The sequence below is a fragment of the Pagrus pagrus genome (assembly GCF_965226575.1).
Source record: "Pagrus pagrus genome assembly, chromosome: 19".
Classification (NCBI taxonomy): domain Eukaryota; kingdom Metazoa; phylum Chordata; class Actinopteri; order Spariformes; family Sparidae; genus Pagrus; species Pagrus pagrus.
In genome coordinates, this window is record NC_140203.1 from 3,637,100 (window position 1) to 3,661,596 (window position 24,497).

The window sequence follows — 24,497 nt, forward strand, 5'->3', positions numbered from 1 at the left end:
GTTTCCTGCAGTTATCTACTCAAAGATCTGACGAGGAAACATTCATTTACAGGCAACATGCTGTGAAATATCTCCTGCGACTAATCATCTCAGGTTTTAATGAATCAGTCTGACGTTAACACGGTCTCTACAGGTATCAGACACGTTAATGCTTTTTATGATTGTTGAGTTTCTAACTAAATTTAAGACTTCACAGTTTTGGACAAATCACAAACAAACATTGCAGGTAAGTGTGAAGCTAAGTAGTTTATATGTGATCCCGTGCAGAGGAGGGTTTTATGTAGAAATATGGTTATTAGAGTGATTTAGGTTAAATGCAAGTATAAAGTAAAATGGAAGTATTAGGTTCAGGTTTAAAGATTTGTAACATCAGAAAAGTTTCACGCAGAAGAGCTCGACTCATTTCGACAAAAAGAAATTAAAGTGTTTGTGGCAATTAAGTCCTCATAAATTCAAATTTAGAGCTGCTCTAATCAATATTTCAACATAGTGTGGCCCTAATGCTACGTTTGTGGCTCAGAAGCTTCAGTGAGAGTTCCCTGGGAATATTCGAAGCTTCGACAGTGAAGCTGTGGTCAGAATTTAATACATGCATTGTTATTAGTCTAATGGAGGTGAGGGAGAGCGGAGAGACATCAGTTGATGTCTATTCCATCCACACATATTACTTGTGTGGGTTTTGAGACTAATTAAAAAGTCATAGAGGAGTTTTATTTCTAACTCTTTTACATCTTGTTTGGAGCGCCGACTGCAAAGTCTCCTTCCTCTTCAAAAGAGTAGAAGACAAAACAAACAAACAAACAAGGCAGACAGAGGAAGGAGATGTACCTTCTTGACACACGAGGGTTTATTTCAATTCATAATCAAACAATCCATCAGATGAGCTTTCATTTTGGATGAGGGGTGATTCTCCTGGTGTTTTTTCTATTCGCTCCACCCCTCCTACTTGCACCCATCTGAAGGAAAACAACACTTAAAAGAGGACACAGCTAAGCTTATCCTGTCTGCACAAAGACGATCAACTGTCGAGCATTATTGGGTTTATATCCTTTTTTTAGAGATTGTTTACCGATTTGTTTGAGAGGAGGCTTTACTCGGGACAGATTTGAGAAAACAAAACGTTGTGACAACTTAATTTCTATCTTTTGTTGTGTGTTGTTGAATCCATCAAGGTGTCTTTTGTTGAAATCTGGAATCTTTATTTTTGGTGAATGTTATTTGAACTTCCCTAACCTGCAGAAAGCCAGCAGGATGAAGCCAAACTGTTGTTACAAAATCTTGTAAAGTCTCCTGATCTTTACAAAAGTAGGTGTGATAGTCTGACAAAGGCATAGCTGTCAGTGTTGAGACACAGAATACTTGTTAGTAGATACATTCACTGGTTTATTGTCAATAATAAAAGTCTAGAATAACCAGACTCGTCCTTTAAACGAGCCGTTTCAGAGGACACTGTTGAATCTACCTTGAGGTCTCTGTAGACGACGAAGCGGTTGTGCATGTGCTCCAGACCCAGGATGATTTCAGCCGCATAGAAACGCATTTCTTTCTCGCTGAAGACACCGTGCTGAGACAGGTGGTAGTGCAGGTCGCCCCCTGGACACACACACACACACACACACACACAGACACACAGACACACACACAGACACAGAGTGCGTCAGTATGACCTCATAATACCTCATACTTCAATCAATAGCCATCAATAAGTTGTGGTAATCTTCTCGGGGGATGAAATGAGAGTCGATGGGAGGCCTTCTAGGACTCTCCCCTCCACCCCTGCTGTCTGTCTTAACATGTATTGACCAGCTGTATTATTAGCACAACTGAAGCTATAACAGCCTCGTATTTGTACACTGTATGATGATGACTGTGTTGACTTTTAAAAGGTGACTCAGGCTTTGATTGCGAGAGCCTCTGATGAAGCTGGAAACCGGCCGACCCCTCGGAGGAAATACTGCCGTTGAAGTGTGAGGAGTGTTAAAACTAGGCCAACATTAGATGTGAGGAAGGCTAATACAGGCAGGTCGCTGCAGCGTAAGACGTCACCGGTGAGGTCAGAATCCCATCAACTGTTGATTCTCCGGGGGAGGAAGTAGCTGACCGGCGGACGACAAGCTGAGTAATCCAATCTTTGTGACTGACTGTGGCTCGTGTTTAATCTGTGCAGCAGCCGTGGAGGTCATCCTACCGTTCATGAGGTCCAGGATGAAGCAGAGCTTGTCGGGGGTGTGGAAGGCGTACGTCATACACACGATGAACGGGCAGTCCTGCACGGAGGGAGAGCCAAAGAGTTTAAACCAGGAAGTTCGCAGGAGGTTGATTAATCTTAATTCACACTTGAAAAACATGTGGACGCTAAGTACTTAGGAACAGTTCACCCAGAAATGGAAATTCAGTCATTATCTACTCAAGCCCCTGCTGATGCAAAGTCAAGCCGGTCAAACAAGCTGCTGACGTGTCCAACTCACCCCTGTGCTGACTAATGACAGCATGATTCTTTCATTGAGCGCTAGAGTCTCCCCCTGCTTCATCTTGATCCTCTTCTTGTCCAAACACTTCATGGCGTACCTGACATTCAGACAACAAACAGCACGGATTACACGTCAGCAGTCACAGCATGATCGTGTCCTTTAAAAGCTTTCATTCTCCTCTCTGCGTGGCCTTTCTTACATCTTCCCTGTGTCGGCCTTCCTGCAGCCGTACACCTCTCCGAAGCCGCCCCTGCCGATGATCCGATGCACGCTGAAGTCATTCATGGTCAGCTGAGGGATGGATGAGGAAGAGCACAAGCTTCAGTAAAAGCAGGAGTTAAACGTATCTTTTAGAGAGCTTCACACCCTGAAACCTGTGAGAACCACATTTTCAGAGAAGCATCCTGTTTTCAGCTTCGTGACGATGCATTTTACAGCCCATTCAAGAGGGTTTTTAAGGAGTTTATTTAGCTTGTGAAGGAGGTGAACTTTTTTTTCCCCCAACACATTAAGGAGCACTTCACCCAACGTCAACACATCTGCAGATACAGTACATGGTTCTCACAGGACAGGAAGGGGATGAAGACTGTCATCTGAAAAGTAACTAAAGCTAAGTAGAATATGTGCACAGGATTATGTGAGTTTTGTATCTTTCCGTCTGTGCTTTCAACAACATCTCTGTCATTTGATCGTTGAGCAGTGAACAGCTGACTGACTAGTTGTTGTTTTGATTTGGATCCTGATGATGCAGGATGAGTCATCACCAATGACTGAACTACCTGTCAGTCCATGAGATGTAATGTTTACACCTCTTGGTTAATGTGTAGTACGTCAGTGTGAACATGAAATGGACTGGAGCTAAAAGCCAACAGAGTGCCGTTGTTGTCCTTTGGGTTGGGACCAGAGGTTTTCAAACTGAGAGCAAAGATCCTGCGTGAGGTGAAAGACACAGGTGCACGCAGCTCACGGAGGCAATTAAGGTACTTTAACATGATTGCTGCAATTTGCGTCAATATCAGACTCCTCCTAGGAGTCACAGCTCAAATCTGAACACACAGACATGATGCACATGTTTCAGGTTCAGTGTGACTTGCACTTTCCGAGGGCGATCGTCAATCGATCGATCAGATTGCTGGAAGCAGCATCTGCTAATACCAGTTCAAATAATGCTTCCTTACTTCCCCATCATCTTTTGTTGTCAGTCATTAGTGGAATAATACGAACTAAAGCCTGACCGATGTGCAGTTTTTGGATATCGACATAAGGGAGTAAAAATTTAGATATCGATACAGCAGTCGATATACACACAGATTTTTGCATTGATCCTGGTTATTAAACAGCAGCATATTTAACATTTTAACCATAAACATTATCATCTAAATAGACATCAGTGAAGTGAAACCGTAAACTCATCCCTGGCATCAGTCAACAAAACATACCAATGTATCTGTGACAAGCCAACATCGGCAGAAAATAGGCGCCAACCGATTTAACAGTTGGACTTTTATAAAAACGCCATTCAATTGTTGAGAAAATAAATAATTCTATTCATTCAAAGTAAGAGGCTTAAAACCTAACTGGAAAATTATCTGGAAAATGTAAAACAGCATAATTAAGAAAATAAATAGGCCAGTCAGTCTCAGTCTTTGTAGCCTGAAGCCACTTCTCCTCTCCACTATCTGATCACTGCTTATTTAATCAAATACACACTAACGTTAAACACAATGCAGGACTCTGCTAACAGCTAACAGCTAGCTGCCTCACGTGACGTTATAAAGAGGGATTTGCAGCGCCCTCTTGGTTCCTGCCAGCGATACAGGCAGCAATAATAGGAGAAAATATAGCTTATGTATAGACACGGTCACTGACACACCGTCTTATCGCATTAAATACATTGGGACACACGGAGGAGAAGTGTGGCGTTGGGGCGGAAACCTCTGATCTGGACCAAATAAGCTGAACTTCAGGTGTGATGGTGACATTTAAAGCTTGAACTCACATGGATGTTGAGCTCCACGTTCTTCCACTGGCAAAAACGAGTAAATTTGTCACTGAAGGAGAAAAAAAAAAAACACAGATGAGTAAAATGTGAATTTATTGTATGTGATGAATCTCTTCCATCCAGCCCCTCCACCTCCACCTCCACCTCCACCTCCACCTCCACCTCCCCCGTCTCACCTCTCAATGAACTTCTGGAAGATCTTCCCCCTCAAGCTGTCACAGATCTCCACTATGTATGGCTGCAGGGAGGAGAGACACACAAACAGCAACTCAGGCCAGGTTTCTCTCAGTAAACGTATGCGAGTAAGTCCTCTGTGCATTGTTCTGATGACTGAACTGGACCTCCTGTTACTGACGTTCAGATTTAGCTTGGTTCCGCCTTGTTAAAAGCGTCGGCCGCCTTCCTTTTTGTCTGCTGCTGAAGCTAATTCACTTCACAGAAACTCCCACTGAACGCTCATGCATTGTGACAAGTGAGCTCCAAAGACGCCTTTATGTTCACGCCGAATATAAAATTTGAGCAACACGACATACACAGGAAATTCTAACAGGTTGATGTCATATCTTTGAGGGAAATTAAGTCACTGGGGATAATTTTATGTCCAGAATAAGAGCCATGTTGTCGTCTAAAAGAGGAAATTGTTGATTAGATTTACTGTGCTGAAAGAAAAAACTGTTGTTCCTCTTTTTTCTGTATTTTGTTTTCCTGGGTGGCCTTTTGGCAACTGATGCTCCACGCTGAATTGATAATTACCAAAAGTATGAATCTCAGAGTCTGGAGTTTAAAAATAACCCTGAGAGAGTTGGAAAACATGAACACTTGTTACAAATCAGGGCCGGGCTGAGAGCGCATAAACACTTAACATTTCCCTGATAAGGAAACTTTCTTTAACTGTTGACACACAAACAGACAACTGCATCACAGAGACCAGGTTATTTTTAGCCGATCACATGACGGTCTTCTTCTAGGATCTAATTTGGAAGTAATTTTCCTAACTGGCTGAGTTAGCTGAACACAAGTCAGACTGTTAGACAGGTGTCACCACAACCTTAAACATGAAGAGCTACTGCAGATAAATAAGGTCAGGTGACGTCGGTTGTGTGTTGAGACTTGCCCATGCACACACCAAGAACGATTAAATATAATAAAACCAATAATGAGTGCAAGGGAGCATCCGCACTGATGACTGAGAGCGTTCTGTAAACAGTGGCACCAAGCACATACTGAAAATAGACATGGATGACCCGTTACTGCTGTATGTGGCTAAGAAAAACAAACCAACAACAAAAAATAACCCCGGACGGATTTTATGAAATTCTTTAAAGATGAGGAGGAGGAGAATCAACACTAGACAAATTTAATAATTGCTTTTGGCTGAGGAGCATCAATTATCATGGGGATCGTCAAAGAGGACGTCAGTGAAGACAAAACAACGTTGTCTTCGTCTGTGTTGAGATTGTTCATCAAATCACTCTAAAAGTCATCCCAAGGGCATCGTTTTCCTGAGTCTGAGCTCTTTATTGTTGATTTTTAATACTGAAAAGATTTTTTAAATCATCTATTTATTGTTATTGTTCTATTCGTTGTTCTTGGCCCCTTTAGACACAAAGTAGAAGAGACCGTGTTGAACGTGAGGCTCGTCTGATTTAAGACGAGAAACCGATCGGCGATAGCGACGGTGGTGTTTCAGAGCTAGTTGTGTATTGTTGAAAGCCACTGCCAGTGAAGATGTAATGTTTATTAACTGGAGCATCAACATCTGGCGAGACTCACAAACCAGAAATTAGAGCAGGATACACACAGAGAAACAACCCGCAGCTAAAATTAATGTCAGGATCTGCTTTTTCCAGCTCGTAACCAACTGGTGAATATCAGACCAACTTCAGCCTGGTGTCGACTCTTTCAGACTTATTAATTTCGCTCGGTGATGTAGCACCACGGATCATTTTCCCTGAAGCTAAGCGAGGATAATATTGCATTTTATAAAGTGCATCAGTTCGTAATGGAGGCAAGAACACATTGTTCGCTTAGTTAGTGAACCGAGTCGTGACAAAACGTTTCACACTGGGGGATCGATGCAGAGATTTATGATGACAAGATTAAAATCGTACGTTTAGTTTTGTATCATTCATTTAACTAAATAGATTTTTTCATTTCTCAGACAACTCTTGGTCATTTTCAGGTTCTTAATATGAGAATAATTGTGAATAAACTTTTTGCCATATTACCTGAAGATAACACAGGTCTAATACAAACATTTTGACAAAGGGCATAAACTGCAGCTGCATGCTGTGTGTGTGTGTGTGTGTGTGTGTGTGTGTGTGTGTGTGTGTGTGTGTGTGTGTTCATAATTTACACTCTCAAATGTGTCGAGGGTGTGAAAAACAAAAATAAGGGAGGTGTTCAATATTTTTTAATTAGTTATCGTCAGCCGTTACAGACCAGGGCACAGATCGTTTGCTGTGCTGAGATCACAGTCTGAGCTGTTTTACATTATTCATTCATTATTGTTATTTTTATCGTCAATGGAAAAACATTTTGACGTGTCACAGCAGGAAAATCACAGGTGGAAATAATAAATAATTCAGTAGTTGTGAATTTCTGTCACAGAAAAAACACACAAACAAGAAACAAAACATTGATAAAGATGTTGAAAGATGTGTGTGTTTGTTTTTTTTACCTGGAAGAGAGTTGGGGGAACCTGTTTCTTTGCTAAGTGACTCTGCACATGGTCCACTGCTTTCTTAGAAAATGGCTGAGACAGGAGAGGAGGAAATAAAAGGAAGGGTCATTAAAAAATGCAGCGTTACCAGTAATTTCACTTCTGTTTTTCTCTGTGTGAGGATGTGCAGCCCCGAGTGGAACATGACCAGCAACATTACGCTGCTATGAGACCGCTACTAACAAGAACACCAATATCTGTGTGTGTGTGTGCGCGTGTGTGGGCGGTGTGTTTAATAACTTCCTCCCTTTGGACGCCAGCGAGCACCAACTTTGCTTTACATCCAAAAATGCTGGCGTGCAGGAGGACAAGAGCTGCACTGTGGCGAGTTTGTTTGTTATGAACATGGACGGCCTTGTTTCCGCTGGTTTCCCATCATCCCTCTGTGTTCCGCTACGTGCAAAGTTTTGGACGTTAAGTGAGTTAACTAAACATGACATCCGCTGTTCTGAGTTAGTCAACCCCAAAGTCTGATTCTGGTCTCAGTCTATAGTGGGTTTTTTTGCCGGGATAATACAGATTAAATCTGCCAACTAGATTTAATCTGCCAAAAAACTGAAAAAAACAACTTGATTTCAATTACAGAACTCGACTGTCTGTGTTGATGAGAGCTTTATTGACGACACACAAGCTCCCATTAAGCCCTATCTGCATGGGACCAGTATAACTGAGGGACCTCTAGCAAACTGTTATAATTGCAGAGAACGTATTTGATTTTATCTTGTGTGTTTGGACCTGGTATTAACATCCGTCCTGAGTGATTGGACCACAGGTGCACGGCTCAAAACAGGTGTGAATTCCCCCAAAACACATTGTAGGATGAATCTGAAGTTCGATCACTCAGACCACATTCACGGATAACCTGAGCCTCATGTGAATTCTTGGAAATGACATGTTTGATGACCAATATAGTCTATTTTTTGTTCCCCAAGAGAAAGTCCCCAGACTCCCTTAAAAAATTTCTCAATTTTGAGAATTGTTGTGCGAAAAGAAACATTACAAACTGCGTGAAACACCGTCTATAACAAATCCTTCATTATTTGGGCCTTTTTGTTCATTCAGCAAATGTTCTACTTCTTTGTGTAATACACATCGTATCTGTTTGTTGAAGTGATGTATATAAATTACTGCATATGGAGCAGAAACCTGAGATCTGATCAGGTCACTCCAGATGCATTATAATACCAGATGCAAACTGACAGTAAAGCTGTCCACTTGTGATCAGATCACTCAGGACGGATGTTGAAAGAGCCTCTCAGAGGTCTGTGATAATATTAGTCCCTGTATGAATCAGCATGTCTGTGATTTGGAGTTTTATTTCTTTATAAACTGCTTATTTCTGCTGTCAGACAACTGAACCATTATCATAATGAGATAATGTCAGTAAATATTAGCAAAAAAACAGAATAAATCACATGAGGTCCCATGGTAATACTAGTCTAGATATTGAATCTGCAGCAAATGTTTGATCATTTTGCCAAAAAAATGACTGAATGAATAGTTGCTTGTTAGCTCTACTTAAAAAATACAGACATACAGTATGTTCTACTTTTTTCTATCCTTCAACGGTCTCTCTGCGCTCGGATTTGTCTTGTGACCCATTTCCTGGGAGACGAGGACGCACAGACTCCGCCTCCCACCAGGTGCGAGCTCTGCGTCCCTGCCTGTACTTGACCCAGAGTGCATCAGTGACGTAGTGTGGAAGGATCTGAAGGTGCCCTCACATGTGAACAGGACAGGAGCTCCTTCATGATGTAGCCGTCGTAAATCTGCCGGCTGCGGCTCAACCTCTCCTCCTCCGAGTCCAGCTTCTCGTAGTCCTTAATCTGAAACACACAGACACAGACACACACACAGACACACACACAGACACACACACACACACACACACACACACACACACACACACACACACACACACACACAGGAGGTCAGATTAACGCCACAACAAAACAACGCAAAGCGCTTCCTGGGAGGGCTAAATCTCAATGAGCAGGATTACAGGCCTAATCTCTCACCCAACCCATGATGCCGTCTAATCCCGCACATGCACAGGGACACGTTAGACTTACTTCTTCGTAGAACTTGAGCTGCGGCACGGCCTCGTCGATCTCGTTCATACAGAAGTCCTTGAACAGTAGGAAGCCTGGAGGACACAGAGAGGAACAGTGAGGAAAAAACAACCCACACTTCACAAAAACTCAAGTGTTGCTGGTGACAGTGATAAAACGTTGTGTGCTCATTCTGTCGGTCCACGCCGAAACATCTCGACAATGATTAGATAGATTGCCGTGAAATCTGGTTGATATTTGTGGCCCTGAGAATGAATCTGACTGACTTCAGTGATCTCTGACGAGTGTTTAATCTGGTCCCTCTCAACGTTCGTATAATAAAAGTTCATTAAGAGAACATAAAACTCAAAATGAGACTGAAAGTCACTTTCATTCCTCCACAGTCGAGCACTGAAACGAGTGTCAGGGTCACAACTGACGACTCATTTCAGTGTCGTTCAATCTGCCCATTATTTTCCTTAATTAATTGATTCGGTCTATGAAATGTCAGAAAATGGTGAAATATGTTGATCAGCGTTTCCAAAAGCCTTAGATAACGTCCTGAAATGTCTTGTTTTGTCCACAACCCACAAATATTCTGTTTACTGTCACAGAGGAGGAAAGAAACCAGAAGATATTCACATTTAAGAAGCTGGAATCAGAGAATTACTCAAACTGATGAATCGCTTATCAAAATACTTGGCAATTAATTATGCAGACATACAGTGTGTTGTACACATTCACATAGCAAAAATTGAGAACTACTAAGGCAACAGCCATCTTCACATTCATTTCTGGACGATACTGATAACGATAATAGTCATTTTCAAACCTTTATCAGTCAATAATCCAATATTGTAGTTGCCCTACTTGTATTGAATCATTTCCTGTTAGAACAAAATGGTTAAGTGTGTTAATCTCTCATTTACTGACCTAAAAGCACAAGTAAATAATGACCTACTTCTCGTCTAGCACCATCACCATTCAATATGTTTAAGACCAAAATACCATCAGCCTCAGCTACACTTTGCTTTTAGTACCAATGAGCAAATGTTAGCACACTAACACCTTGACAAACATTACCTTCTAAACACCTGTAAGTTAAACACACTACCAGGAACTTTTAACTGCTTATGAAACAGCCTCTGACCTACATGAGCAAACAAAACACATCAGTGCCAAGACCGGCTATTTGTGAATAGTTATTAGTTATCCGTGATGCCCATCAGTGGGTTGGATTGCAATTTATCTTGGTTAGACAAGACATAAAATTAAAATCATATTTCATGGTGCTGAGGATAAATTGAGGAGCCTCAGCCTGAGGAGAGAAGCTGCTCTGTAGTCTGTTGGTAAAATATGGCACTAAACCTTTGGTACTACTTTGTTTCACGGCAGTCATCTCTTGTCTACAGGAGCTGGCCAGAATCAACCAGAAATTAAAGTTCCTTGTCGGGGCTCAATCTAAATAATTGTGAGCATGTTCACATGGTAACCACGACGACTGACATCCTAAAAACACTTTGCACCACGAATTTGATCCATCTAACGATTTGGTTTTGTTAACGAGGACAAACATCTATATTAAAAATGGACAGAAGTCAATCTGTCAGTTCTGTTTAATGATCACGACCAAAATCAATGTATTCAACAACGGACACACGCTGAAGTAAACAACTGTAAGAGCACATGAACATGAAAGAAGGGCAGCTCCATTTACTGTTTTAGCCTTAATAATGGATTGAGGTTTACTTGTTCTTATTAGGGTCGCTACAGCAGCTGATTCCCTCCAGCCCCCCCCCACACCCACACACACACACACACACACACACACACACACACGGCTCATAATTACAGAAGATGGCACCAGGCACTATTTGCTGCAAATGACACACAGTGTTGTCACTCTCCAACACACCAACAATGGATAATAATCTCACGACGTGCAGTCAAATCTACACCCAGTGAAACATTATCTGAGGGAGAGGAGGGGCTGGGGAGAAATAAAAACGGATCCATGTTTGCTTGCAGGGATGAGACCCGCTGTTGCCATGGTAACTGCCTCCGTGGCTACCGGCTATGTGTGTACGATGGCGTGGAGATGAGACGTACAGTAGACGGTGTCGCTCGCCGGGAGGCCGGCCCGGTGACTTGTGGTGGTCCCCTGATGTCTGCAGCATTATCACGCTGCTGGATGGTTTCACAGCACATCAAGAGGACGGAGAGGAGTAATGAGCTCAGCTGCAGCATGTCGCATGTAGCCGCGACACAGAGGCGCTCGGTGGTTGCATGCCTTGGCTTCGCCTGATTAGCATCAGGTATTAGCAAAAAATAGACGCCTAACGAGGTTCTCACTCCCGACACAAAGATGCCGGTCAGTCGCTCCGACCTTCTAACCGTCCTGTCAGACATCACGGTGCGAGGGCAGCATGATGGACGGTCGGACAACAAGGTGATGAAATGTGTAAGAAGAAATGTGGCACATGTTCTCAGAAACATGTTATTCCAATAATTTTTGAGTGTCATATAAAGGCCGGCACAACAAGAGGGAAGCAGAGAAAAGGGGGAATTATCTGGACTATAAAGGCTCACAAGGTAAATTTAATATAATGTTCATGTTGACACGTCAATTAATCACACTTAATATTGCACCTTTCAACCAAGTCAAATGCAATTCAAAAGGCTTAATAAGTGATTGAAACAAAAATGGACTTTGAGACCCACGAAAAAAGGTAATTAAATAAGACGGTAATAAAAGATGCAATAAAAATAATAATTAAAATAAAATCATGACATACTACAAATAAAAACGGTCCTTGATTTAAAAGGCTAATAATAAAAAAAAAAGACCAACAGTAAAATGTTCATTAAACAAAATATAAAAATAATAATGAAAAAGTAACAAAGCATGAATACTAAAACCATAAATTTAATTAAAAGGTCACTTTTCCTGAGAAAATGTGAAAAACTGTTTTGAGGATTTGCTGTTGTTGTTCAATACCTACAATATTAATGAAGTAGTAATACAAACTCAGAAGTATTCATTTTTTCCATAAGTGAATAAACAAGCTGTTGTCAGACGAAAATTAAAGGTCCCCAGAACACTGTTTGAAGCTAGAAAGGTGGCAGGGTCCGCCACATATAAACAAAGTGAAGCAGTATGAAAATGTGTTGTCCTTTAAGGTCAGTTCGTTTACTCAGTCATGAAAACAAAGAGTTTGTTTATCTAGTTTTAGGCATTAAAGAAGATCGTTCTCTTCGGATTAAAATTGTTTTCCCCAAAACCATAAAATGCTCCTTTAAAGTTGGTTTGCAATCTGCCAATAGAGAAGGAGAAGAAGAAGGAGACGGAGCTGTCGTCACGCTCGTGACGTCAAACTGCTGCCCCTGGATAGAACCGCACAGTGTTGACTGGAGCACTGGTCCTCAGCCTGGGGGTCGGGGAAATTCCTGGATCTGCTCCTTTTATCCAGATCGGCCCAGAATAGATCATAATAAGTTTTGGTGCAGCTGCAGATAAACAGGACGGATCCAGGGATTGTTTTCCTCACTTTCTTCAATACTGCAAGATAGGGCATTTTTTTGTTGGGTGTTGGCGGAGGTATGCTCTCTACTGAGTGCCATTATAGTTGAGTCTGTTTTAGAGAGTCGAGGTGTGCGTGCATACAAGTTCTTACTGGACACACACAAAAAATATGTTCTCATTTTTCCACTTTCAGGGTGCAAGTCCCTGTTTTTTACAGTTTCAGAGGGAAACAACACGATTGCAATTTCAAACACGTTACGAGTTTTTGCAACAAATCTCATTAGAGCTGTGGAAAACTAGATCTCATCTGTTTCTCCCCTCAGGTGTGCATAGACTACAGGTGAGAACTGCTTTTTTAACGGCTGAAATAAAAATCCACATCATGCATCCCTACAATTATTTATTTGTGGATCTTGTGCCGTGGAAATGATGCACCACTTGCAGGTAAACGTTGAGGAAGGGTCGAGTTTGCATCGAGAGCAAAATGTGACATAAGAAGAACAAAAAAAAGGGACAACTTATGAAATGTATGAAGATAAATGTATAACAACAGAGGATATTTTGATACAGTCTTGTATTAGGAGGTCTCTGAAACTCTCTGAGAATCTGTAACTTGTTTAGCAACAGAAATCCGCCACAGAACAAACAGAAAATGAGCTTCTGGCTTTCTAAAAGGAGGCTTTTGTTTCAATTTAGTGGCCTCAGTGATTCAGTTTAAGGCGAGCTCGCAGCAGAGCCCATTTGTTTTGGGCCTCGTGCCTACTATCATCCATCCTCACTTCTTCCCCTCTCTGCTTTATCTCTTCTCCAGACGTGATGCATCATTTCCCCTCTGCTCCCGTGCTGACACTGAGGCTCACACGAATAAATGTGCTCACATGCATACACACATGGTGTATGTACACAGCCGACTGCACAGGGCATCCTTGTTTGCAGAATGGGTGCTACTGACAACCAAACACACACACACACACACACACGCACACACACAGGTTTTCAACAGCAAGGACTAAACATGCAGGAGAGGTATTAGAGAGAGGGACAGAGGGGGAAAAAACGACAGTTCTTACATCACCAAGACTCAAGGATTAACCTTAATCGCTGAACACTTCAACACTGCCCAGCTAATTCAACAAATGGCCTCTTCCAGACACGTACGCACACGCACACACGCGCACACACACACACACACACACACACACCTGGCTCAAATCAGACACGAGTTCCTCTGAGCTTTGTCTCATTAGCGAGATCACCTGAACTGTCTAAAAATATCACGTTGGCTTGTTCTGACCACCGCCTGTCGTCGATCACCGGCGCGCACACAGCGAGGAGAGCAGGGAGGATCCAGAGTCGGCCCTGAACTCGAACCAGAGCCAAAATGTGGTGTTTGATTTCAGTTTGGACCTGCTGTACGTCCTTCTACATCACCATTGGTCAATATGCTGAAAAGGATAACTTAAGACAATATTCACTGATTAATCGATTATGACAGCGATTGCTAGTTGCAGCACAAAGAAAATCTCCTGGAGCTCAAAGTGACTCCTTCAAACTTCTTCTTCTGTTCGACCAACAGTCCAAAACAATTAAAGAGTTAAGTCACAATGACACAGAAGCAGCAAATCCTCACGTTTAACAATCAGGGAGCAGCAAATGCTCGACATGACAAGCGACTTAACTGATTATCAAAACTGTTGTAAAGTAATTTGCTGTCAATTGACTCGTGGATTAATCAGCTCGAGTGTGATTACTGCACCAAAGTTATGTCAAACAATGAAGTCTGTCTCTCAGCTGTTGAAGTAAATGAGAGGCCAAGTGAAATACGCTCGAGGATTCCTGTTGATTACTTTGTAACATAGACGCCATATTTCTACGGTTTCCCTGCAATCATCGTGACAGATGATACATAAAATGATCATCGGAGGGGAAATAAAATTATGTCTCATAGAATCATAAGCAGCTGTAAAGTGTTCAGCATTTGAGGAACTTTAAAATTCATAGATCTGTTACTCAAACTAGATTCACTGAGTGATATTTCATTGTGCATCTCCAGCAACAAACCTACATGTACCAATATAAATACTCTGTATATTCAACAAACAGAATATCTATATTTTCTATAGCTTTTAACTCTGGGTGTAACGCTACGTGTTTTCAACCTGAACCGCCACAGTGCGGACGTCTTAAACCATTTATTTTCTAATATTTGCTAAGCTAAATGTCCTTTAAAAGCAAAAATGCTGCACTACTGTTGGCTGCAAATACATGAAAAGAAACCCAGCCTATTCATTTGGTGTTTTTTGTTACTTCCTTCCCGTGGTACGTACCAAAAAGTGACTTTTATCTGATGTGACAGACACGACTTTTCATACTTTTAACCCAAAAGAATCATAAAATCTCCTATTTCAAAAATGACGTGAGAATCAAATTGGATGGGCAGAATCGATCAACAGCATCTTGCCAGAGATAGTTCAGCCAGAAATCAATGATCCGTATCTTTCTCTTAAATGTTCTGCTACTTATCTACCTAGATTGTTTTGGTGTAGGTTGCAGACTTCTGAAGATATCAGCCGTAGAGATGTTTGCCTTCTCTAGACGGCACTCAGCTCGTGATGCTTAAAACACAAAAAAAAAACCAGCAATGTCTCTTTCCAGAAATCATGACCTGATTACTCACGTCTGTGAGGAGATGCCCACTTCCTTCTGTGTGGTGAAACAAGAAAATAGTTCCTACATGAAACTGATCACAACAAGGTCTGTGGATTATCTTCAGTAGCCAGGTCATGATTTCTGGAAAGATAATTTTTACCACAAGCTGAGTTTCATCTAGCTCTATCATATTAAAGAGAAGGAAGACATCTCTTCAATGTCAGGTTAACCATCAAGATGGATAGACAACACTACAGGTAAGAGGAGAAATAGGTGTTTGATATTGGGGTGAACTGTCCCTTTAAGAAAAAAATGCTCACAAAGTACTGTATCAGCACCATCAGACTGTCTCACAGTTATTCTCTGCTCTGTCTTCTCACTTTATGTTTGTTCCGATCAATGTTATCTTTCAGGAAGTGCAAGTTTTCACCCGTGTTTCAATCACTCTCACGTTATTATCTTATATAAACACGCTGGGTCAACATCAAGTAGAAGCATTCATCAGCAAACAGGCATGTAGTGGAGACGTCTACTACCTTTTTCTGTCAGTGACTACTCAAGTTATTCAGCTGTACGTTTCTGATCTGTTGTGAAGTTGAAACATTCATCACATGTTTTTTTGTCCTCACAGAAGCAAAACAAACTCTTCTTGATTTTGAGGTGAAGATGTATTGAAAAAATAAACATTCAGTTTTATTATGGAAAAAAGAGAAGAGAAAAAGTTTTGTATTGAAGGGTCATGTGAGACCGGGGATGACTGTGTTGCATTATACATACACTGACCTTTACTGGTGGAGGAGAGCCAGCACCGAGCAGACCAGTGTGGTGTGTGTGTGGTGTGTGTGTGTGTGCATGTGCGCGCATGTGTGTGTGTTGCACAATGTGGCAGATATTCATTCTAGTACAACATCAGGATTAGCAAACAATGTTAAGTATTCTCACAGGCCTGCTGCTCTCTTGTTCTGCTGTCTGATGGTGATTACCAAGTGTGAGTGCGGGCTAAAGGCCGCTAATATTAGCTTCAAAAATGCTAATTACTGTAGCTCTGACAATTTGCTTTGAATTGTGATTTTATAAAGTGGGCTTTAAATAAAACACTGGCACAGTATCATTGACAAATCTAGTACAAAATGGCTACGGGGATGCCATGGGTAGTACTTGTTGCTCTGTTGATTCCTCTCGGTTGTCACTCCCTTAATTCACAGGCTTACAGCAAAGTCACTGCATGCCTAAGCTAGTCAGTTGTATATTGTTATTTTGAGGCGCGGTTAAGCTACACAGATACGCAATCATGTGGTATGTAGGCAGTACTTTACATGTTCAGTGACAGTTTATATGGTGGAGGTCAAGGCTGCTGTGGCAGTCTCCACAAAGAGACTGCTATACAGAATAAAAACACAATTGCTTACGCACGACTCACAAAAGAGTTGTTTGCCGTTAATGACAGAAGAACTCCAATAAATAACAAGCATACAAACAAACATGGCACTTGGCAGAAATATGTTTGTGTATATGAGCGTAAACACAGAGGACAAAAACATCTTCATGGATTCTGTCAGTCCTGGTGTCTTTTTGTTCCAATGGGAGGGAAGTTATGAATACGTTACACCTTCATGCCACTGGACACGTCTCTGTAGCCTCATGTGTGTCACGCTGTTTATTCAGTCATTTTCATTTTTCTGTGCTTCTACCTTGGGTTGGTAGGGAGTCTAATGGTTTCTTATTATGTGTGTTTTACGTGTGTTTATTTCGGACTTTGTTGTGTCCGCACAGAATGTTTTATTTTGAAAAATGACCAGATATTGCCGTTCCTGTGTCCGACTTCCTGTCTGGCTCTGTGCAGCTTGATGTGGCATCTGTCTGACGTTTTCACGTCTCCCATTCATCGTCTACGTGGAAAGCCAGGCAGTGCATTCTTGTAAAAGTCACGTTGTGTTTCAAGAGATGAGGCGCTGTACCGCCCACTCCTTGTTTGCATAAAGTTGAATTTCCCACCGCTTCATGCAAATCAGCAGCTTTGGGCTTGAAGCGACTTATCTGGAAACTATAAAACTATGAAAACTGAACCCTGCCGAGTTAAAGTTTCGGCAACTGCAAGGGCTGTTTGTTGCCTAAAATATCTTCAGAAACACATTTTGCTGAGCTGTTTTTGTGATATAGGAGAAAGTCTCCAAACAAGCCGCCGCGTACGTTTGGTTTGAAATCCCGGGGCAGCGGCCCAGGAGTGGTGTTCGCCCAATCCTGTGCAGCCAGTGAGTGTTTGCATGGTTGACGTAGCCTGTATTGGTATTGGTTTATTTTTGTTAAGGTAATACCTGGCTACCTGGCAACGAGTAAGCCAGCTAGCTAATACCACTTTTACACCAAAATTACCCGGTAAAAAACACATTGTCCCTGAGTACCATGTAACATTATCAAATGTCACAAAATCATTTTCAGCTCATCAACTAAACGGTTAAAACAACCAATCATAGCAGTCTGCATTTCTATAGCACTTTTTCCAGTCCTCTCGGACAGCTCAAAGCACTTTACAATACATGCCACATTCACCCATTCACACACACATTCATACACTGATGCCGGAGGCTGCCATGCTAGGCGCCAACTGCTCACCGGGAGCAATTTGGGGTTCAGTATCTTTGGGGTTCAGTATCTTGCTCAAGGATACTTCGACATGTGGCTGGGGGGTGCCGGGATTCCAACCAGTGACCTTCCAATCACTAGACGACCCACTCTACCTCCTGAGCTACAGCCGTCCCTCTGCTCTACATGCTTTTACATATTGGGTACATCTGTGCTAATAACACGTGCAAAAACCAAAGATAAATATTAGCAAAGCTCACATGCAAGCTACTTCTCATTTGACTGAATGTAAATCCATCCCACACTGTATATTTGAGTTGCCTGCGGTCTGTAACGTGCTGGTGAAAAAGACACAAGAACTGAAGCTTTGTATGGTAATCAATAAAACCTGTCAGTACAGACTGAACACCAGGTGCAGTTAAGCCTCGATCAGTGAAGCGATTTCTGTTTTGAATGTCTCAATTTTCATTTCGACATCAGAATAAAATCATCTCATCTTATTTCCCAAGTGTGAAGGGAAACCCTGATCCAGGGTTCTGCACTTCACATTGGAAAGCATGATGTTAGCAATACCTTTAAAAAGAAATGTGTCTGCTTTCAAATGCTAATTTTAAAGACACTTCCTTCACGATGATGACACCACATCTCCAGTTGAGGTTAGAAGCCGTTTACAAAGAAAATGAATGACACTGAAAGCCCGTTTACTCTGGCTGGGAAGAGACTTTCATGCTTTCAGCGTCTAGCTTCATCACCACGGGACTGTTTGCAAAACTTAAAACAAATTACAGAGCGGATGTCTCGTCCTGGAACAACTTTGACTGTTTACAGAGCCTGCTGCATTGAATATGCTAACCGATACTACACTCGTGACATCTGAACACGCTGTACTTACTGTACGATTGTGAGCAGATTATGAACACCTTGAGACTTTAGTTTATTAAAAAAAAACCAAAAAAAACAACAACAAGCTAGGAGAGGTGAGAATTCCCCCGCACACTCAACCAGGCGCTGCTCGTGGTGAGACAACACAGAGCAGACAATATGATTTATACATGTGGGTTAAGACCTTACTAGACGAATCTGAGCATATGGAGAGTGTCTGCAGGCCTGCTGGCTGTCTGGCGCGTCCAATCACACCCATATTTACAAGTTTTGATACGAAAAGGATTAATACTAAAACTACCATCACAGTTACGTCCACTCAAAGTGCTCGTTTCTGCCACTGACAGGCTGAGGTTGTTATTCAAAGTGTCTGACGACGTTACGGAAGTGATTCTTACGGAGATGAATCTTTTTGTTGAATAATAAGATCCTTTTTGTAACCACAAACGCAAGTCTCAAGAAATCTCCCTCTGAAATCTTGTAACAGGTGAGTTGTTGCAGGGAGACGATGGTGGGAACTTGAGTCGAAGCTGGAGAGAGGAGATTGAAGTTCAACGAGAGGAACTGCTAGCAATAATATTTCCAAAGTCATGGCCGACCACAGGGGATTTTGACAATCTAGATGAGGCAACAACTTCTCCATGAGCGAGACTTGTGTTTCGGTTTACAAAGTGATTCTTATATCCAACAAAAGTGTCCATCTCTGTAGGAGTTAGGGCTGGGCAACATATACATTATATATCGTTACTGTGATAAGGGACCACATATCATCTGATCTGACTAAGTGTTGTCTTTTCCTGGTTTTAAAGGCTGCATTACAGTAAAGTGATGTCATTTTCTGAACCAACTACTTATTATTTAATACAAATCTTATTGTGTTAACATTTTTGGGGGATTAGCCTACAATATTGTTGCAATATCGGTACTGAAGTAAGGGATATCTGGTCAAAAATATTGTGATGTTTGACTTTGTCACCCCATACTAGCATTCATGATGTGCTTTTGAGGATATTTATATCGTGTATCGCGATATGGCCTAAAAATATCGTGATATTATTTTGAGGCCTAGGCCTCGTGGGAATCGTTTCCATAACGTTGAATTACTTACACGGCAATACCTGTAAATGTAGGTCATCCCCTTTAAATAATATGTGGGATGGGCTGCAACTAACAATTATTTACATTGTCAACTAATCAGTCATTTACTTCCTTGATTAATCGATGAGTTGTTTGGTCTGTAAAATTGTCCAAACATCCAAGATGACTATTCACATTTAAGAAGATGAAGTCAGAGAATTTTGACTTTTTAATTTTTAAAAAATGACTCAAACCGATTCATGACTCATGATTAATTTAATAGTTGACATCTCATCGATTCATCCTAGCAGCTCTAATTTGGGACCATTACGACCACTCAGAACAAATGAGATGAAACTGATGTTGTCACCAACAGATGGTGTAAACTTTAACACGCCAGCAGTGTTCATATTTACAACAAGATGAAGACGAAAAACGATATGAACCAGTTCAAACACACAATTAAGGAAACACAGACTCCCTGTCTGAGAGACACATGGTGAATTAAATGCGCACACACACACACACACACACACACACACACACACACACACACACACACACACACACACACACACACACACACACACACACACACACACACACACACACACACACACACACACACACACACACACACACACACACACACAACTTGATGCCAAAAACTGGAAAGGGGGGCAGAATGGGTCAGAGGAAAAAATGGAAAGTGGGCAACAAAGCGAAAAGCTGACATCTGTCTCTGTAGTGTGTAGAGGAGAAATATTAGCCCGTTACGAACTCCATGTTAACCAGCAATCCTGGAAGGTCATGAGGACATGAGGTGTGCTGCCCAGTGGCATGATGGGTAGAAACCCGCTCACACCAGCATCGAAAATAGCAAAAGTTTGGAGAGAGATAGTCATTTCACTCAGAAAATCTGAGTTTGTTTGACTTTGGTGGACTTTAACACACAAACTATTGATCAATACCATGCTGTCTCAACAGTACCGACCTCCTGAGGAACAAACAGCAAGAGAGTCCAAAGCAAAGCGAGCTATCACAGGCGATAGTGCTGCAGTGAAGGCAGAACTTCCGGGTTCTGTTCCCGAAATAAAGAAAACCTCATTCAAAACCTCTCAGACAATCATCTACGTTATTGACTAAAAATACAGCCTGGGAACTGAGCCGTTCTCAACAGTACGTCAGTTGGCTCAGTTCATGTTTACATGAAGACGTGGGTTTTCTTTTGGAAAATGATCCGATACATTAGTTTCTTTAATATTTATGTATTTTAGTGGCCTTTAACAAACAGCGTTTCTCATAAGCTCTAGGTATTCTTGGGCTAAACGTCACAGCTCGACAGAAGAGGAGGGCACGAGTAAGTCTGTAACAGAAGCAGGATATGTACCGCACCGCACAGTAAACTTGGTCGTGTTAATTTTCACATGTGAGGGAACTCGACTCTTAACATTCTCACCATCAACCCGAATGAAGATATGACACCTGCTTCCTTTGAGGTTTTAGAGGTGAGAAGGTGAGAACACCAGTGTGTCGAAGACGAACATTTTAATCAGAGTAGGAGCCTGTTTTCTCCGGTGTGAATGAGTCGATACGACCACAGTTTAACACCAAGACTAAACAGGGCTGCTGAAGCACAACCAGATACATTTTTCCACCAATGTTTTAAGGGCAAGGGGCCAACCGAGCAATAGCAACAACCTGCTTTAGTGCAGAATAAGTGGTGGAATATACAGTATGTATAAATATAAGGTAGGCTGCAACTGAAGATAATCTTCATTTTCAATGTGCAGATTATTGTCACGATTAAATAATCATCTTTACAAAGAAAAGCAGCAAGAGCTTGAACAATGACTGAAACAATTAATTGTCAAAATAGTTGACATCTAATCTAATCTGATTTACCAACGCAGCTCAATTATAAGAACTTTAACTCAATGTGGAACAGCGTCGTCAGATGCCACTTATCGTATCTGTGCAATAATTCGGCCCTCTGTACGATCAATAATGCCAAAAGTGCCTAACCCTAGAATAATAGTCAAAGTCTACAACGTCTCATTGCAATTAACTTCCTGACTTGATCAGGCTGGCAAGATATGGATCCTACGTTTCACGTGACCGCTTTCCAGTCAATCATGCTTAGAGTAGGTTCTGATGATGGATGTGATCGAGTCAATGCTTGACGCTCGTATGGAATATATTGGAGCGGGAGCTTAAACTTTGATGTTCTCATGTTAAGTTGTTATTTATTAAATTAGCTTAGTCGATGGTCTCATGTAGATGTTTTTGGGTAGAATACGAGCCGTCTTGCAGTCAAGATGGCTTGTTCTTTAATTTTGTAATAGTATTACAAACATGGTCAGAGTAATGGACTGATGGTCAACGTATCATAGTTGCATCACCTTGCTCAGAAAAAATAAATAATGTGGGTGAATCTGTAGACGTGTCAAAATCTGTTTCAATACGTGCTCAGCAAAATGACACATTATCACTCTCATCTACGACTGAGCAAACTCCAAAGTGACACAGTCAAACGCTCAGGAGCAGAAACTGTCTGGCATGTGGTGAGACTGTTTCATCAAACCAAAAATAACGTAATTTCTCGCCTCTTTGTGGGTGAACTCATCAGGGCTGGTTGTGCAGAGAGCAGGTGGACAAAAAAGCATGAAGAGCTGCTAAATGTACGATGAAGTAGCCCCGGAAAAGCACGTTTCTAGCGGATATTTTTAAATTGTTTTTATTAGCGTCTTTCTTATCCTGTAAAAACATTTTAAGCTGCATTGTGTGTCTGAGACCTGCTGTCAAAAGGAAGTTTGTGATCATTATCATAATTCAAACTTATTTGTTTGGTTATCATTTAAGCTTTTGAAGTAGAATAATCTGACCGCGATACTTCAGTTTTTAAAAATACAAATACTGCATTACTTTATCACAGTCCAGTAACTAATCTGCTGTCTGTAACTCCAGTAACTCAATCGAGCTGCAATCAGATTCCTTTGATGTGAAGATAGTGTGAATCATCATGGATGAATAAAGGACAGACGTGAGAAGGACTGGAGGCGTGGACAGTCTGTTGACATACTCATCCTGGCCTCCAGGAGAAACAATGCATTCTGGGAAAAAAAAAGGGAAGAAGAAAACAGAGAGAGAGAGAGAGAGAGAGAGAGAGAGAGATGGTCCGGGCTCTTTCCATTTATTGCTCTGCTTTTAACGTCGTTGTCCTCTCCATTTCCTCTCTCCAATTCTCATCACCTATTTTATTCCTCCTTTAATCAATTTCATTTCTCCCCGTCGACAAGCAAATGCAGCAGTTCTGGTCGGGTTCCCATGGCAACCGCAGTTGCTAGGCAACGCGCGACTCTCCATCATCCATTCCAGAAGTCTGACAGATGGAGAGCGAGGACGCCAAGGCAAAGAGTGAGAGAAGAGGGGGGACATGAGGAAAGAATGAAGAAGAGAAAGAAGAAGAAGAAGAAGAAGAAGAGGAAGAAGAAGAAGAATACATGATGGCTGAAGCACGGAAACAGAGCACGGCAGAGAGGCGGAGATGATGCAATCCAAATCAAACACAGAGGATCCAATAACCTCGTCAATGATCAGAGCTTCATTTGGATTCCTTCTCTGACTCAAACTCTCTGTTAGTCAACACTTTCATATTTCACGAAGGTCAGAGGGGATGACGTTTTGTTCCAGCCAGTTTTTATGAATGATATCTCAACACTACGAATCACTTTAAAGCTTTGACCTGATGGTGTTGATTAGATTCAACTTTATTGCCAATTGAACAGAACAGAACAAATCGTGAGACACAGTGAAATGCAGTGAAGCATCCAACCCTCAGTATCTTCATATATACAGTGCATGTATGCCACTGACCTGATGACTTATTCATAATCTCAAAGAAATTATTTAATCGGCATGTGCTGGGTTTTAATCCCCTGGAGACTGTTTTACAGTGAAATACTTTAATTTGTTATTATTTCAACAGAAAATAGGAGGAGCAACATGAACATGAAAGGCTGCTGAGTTACACATGCTCATGCTCCTGAGGCATACAAGGTAAGATATCAATTTAACATGAGTCAGCTTATGACAAAAGTGGATAGACGGGCACTTTATTCATCCCCCTGGGGGAAATTCGCATGACACAGCAGCAGAAGGAGCCGCAGAGTACAAAGAATAAAAGCACTAATATATCCCTTTTAAGCACGGGTGTACAAGTGTGCAAAGTGCAGTTAAGTGTTCAGAATTTAACTGCAACTATAAGTCAAAAAGTAAAGATGTATTGCAGCATGTCCAAGTCCAATTAGTGACGCTCCAGCAGAAGTAACAGCGGTATAGATTATGGGGATATCGATGAGGTAGAAATCTGCCCCAAACACTGCGATTGATCACTATTCAGGACTAGCATACTACTACTGCAGCCATTGATTTTGTTGGTCTACATGGTATTACTTGATGTCATACTGTTTATTTTACTGACTCTAAAATGTGGGTTTATTGGCCTGTGAGTCTCTGAAGCAGGAATAATTGATTT

General features: G+C 41.5%; 1 protein-coding gene across 5 annotated transcripts in view; it reads right to left on the bottom strand.

The window, feature by feature from the left end:
* grk3 (G protein-coupled receptor kinase 3) overlaps positions 1–24,497 on the bottom strand; it is a 67,414-nt gene that overhangs the window by 18,219 nt on the left and 24,698 nt on the right. For all 5 annotated transcript variants that reach the window (XM_084383236.1, XM_084383235.1, XM_084383234.1 and 2 more), the window contains 9 exons: positions 9,268–9,341; positions 8,920–9,021; positions 7,154–7,228; positions 4,650–4,711; positions 4,471–4,522; positions 2,671–2,762; positions 2,469–2,568; positions 2,189–2,267; positions 1,463–1,593 (listed from right to left, as the gene is read on the bottom strand). In XM_084383236.1, coding sequence (XP_084239362.1) covers positions 1,463–1,593; positions 2,189–2,267; positions 2,469–2,568; positions 2,671–2,762; positions 4,471–4,522; positions 4,650–4,711; positions 7,154–7,228; positions 8,920–9,021; positions 9,268–9,341 — 767 coding nt within the window. The remainder of the gene's footprint in view (positions 1–1,462; positions 1,594–2,188; positions 2,268–2,468; positions 2,569–2,670; positions 2,763–4,470; positions 4,523–4,649; positions 4,712–7,153; positions 7,229–8,919; positions 9,022–9,267; positions 9,342–24,497) is intronic.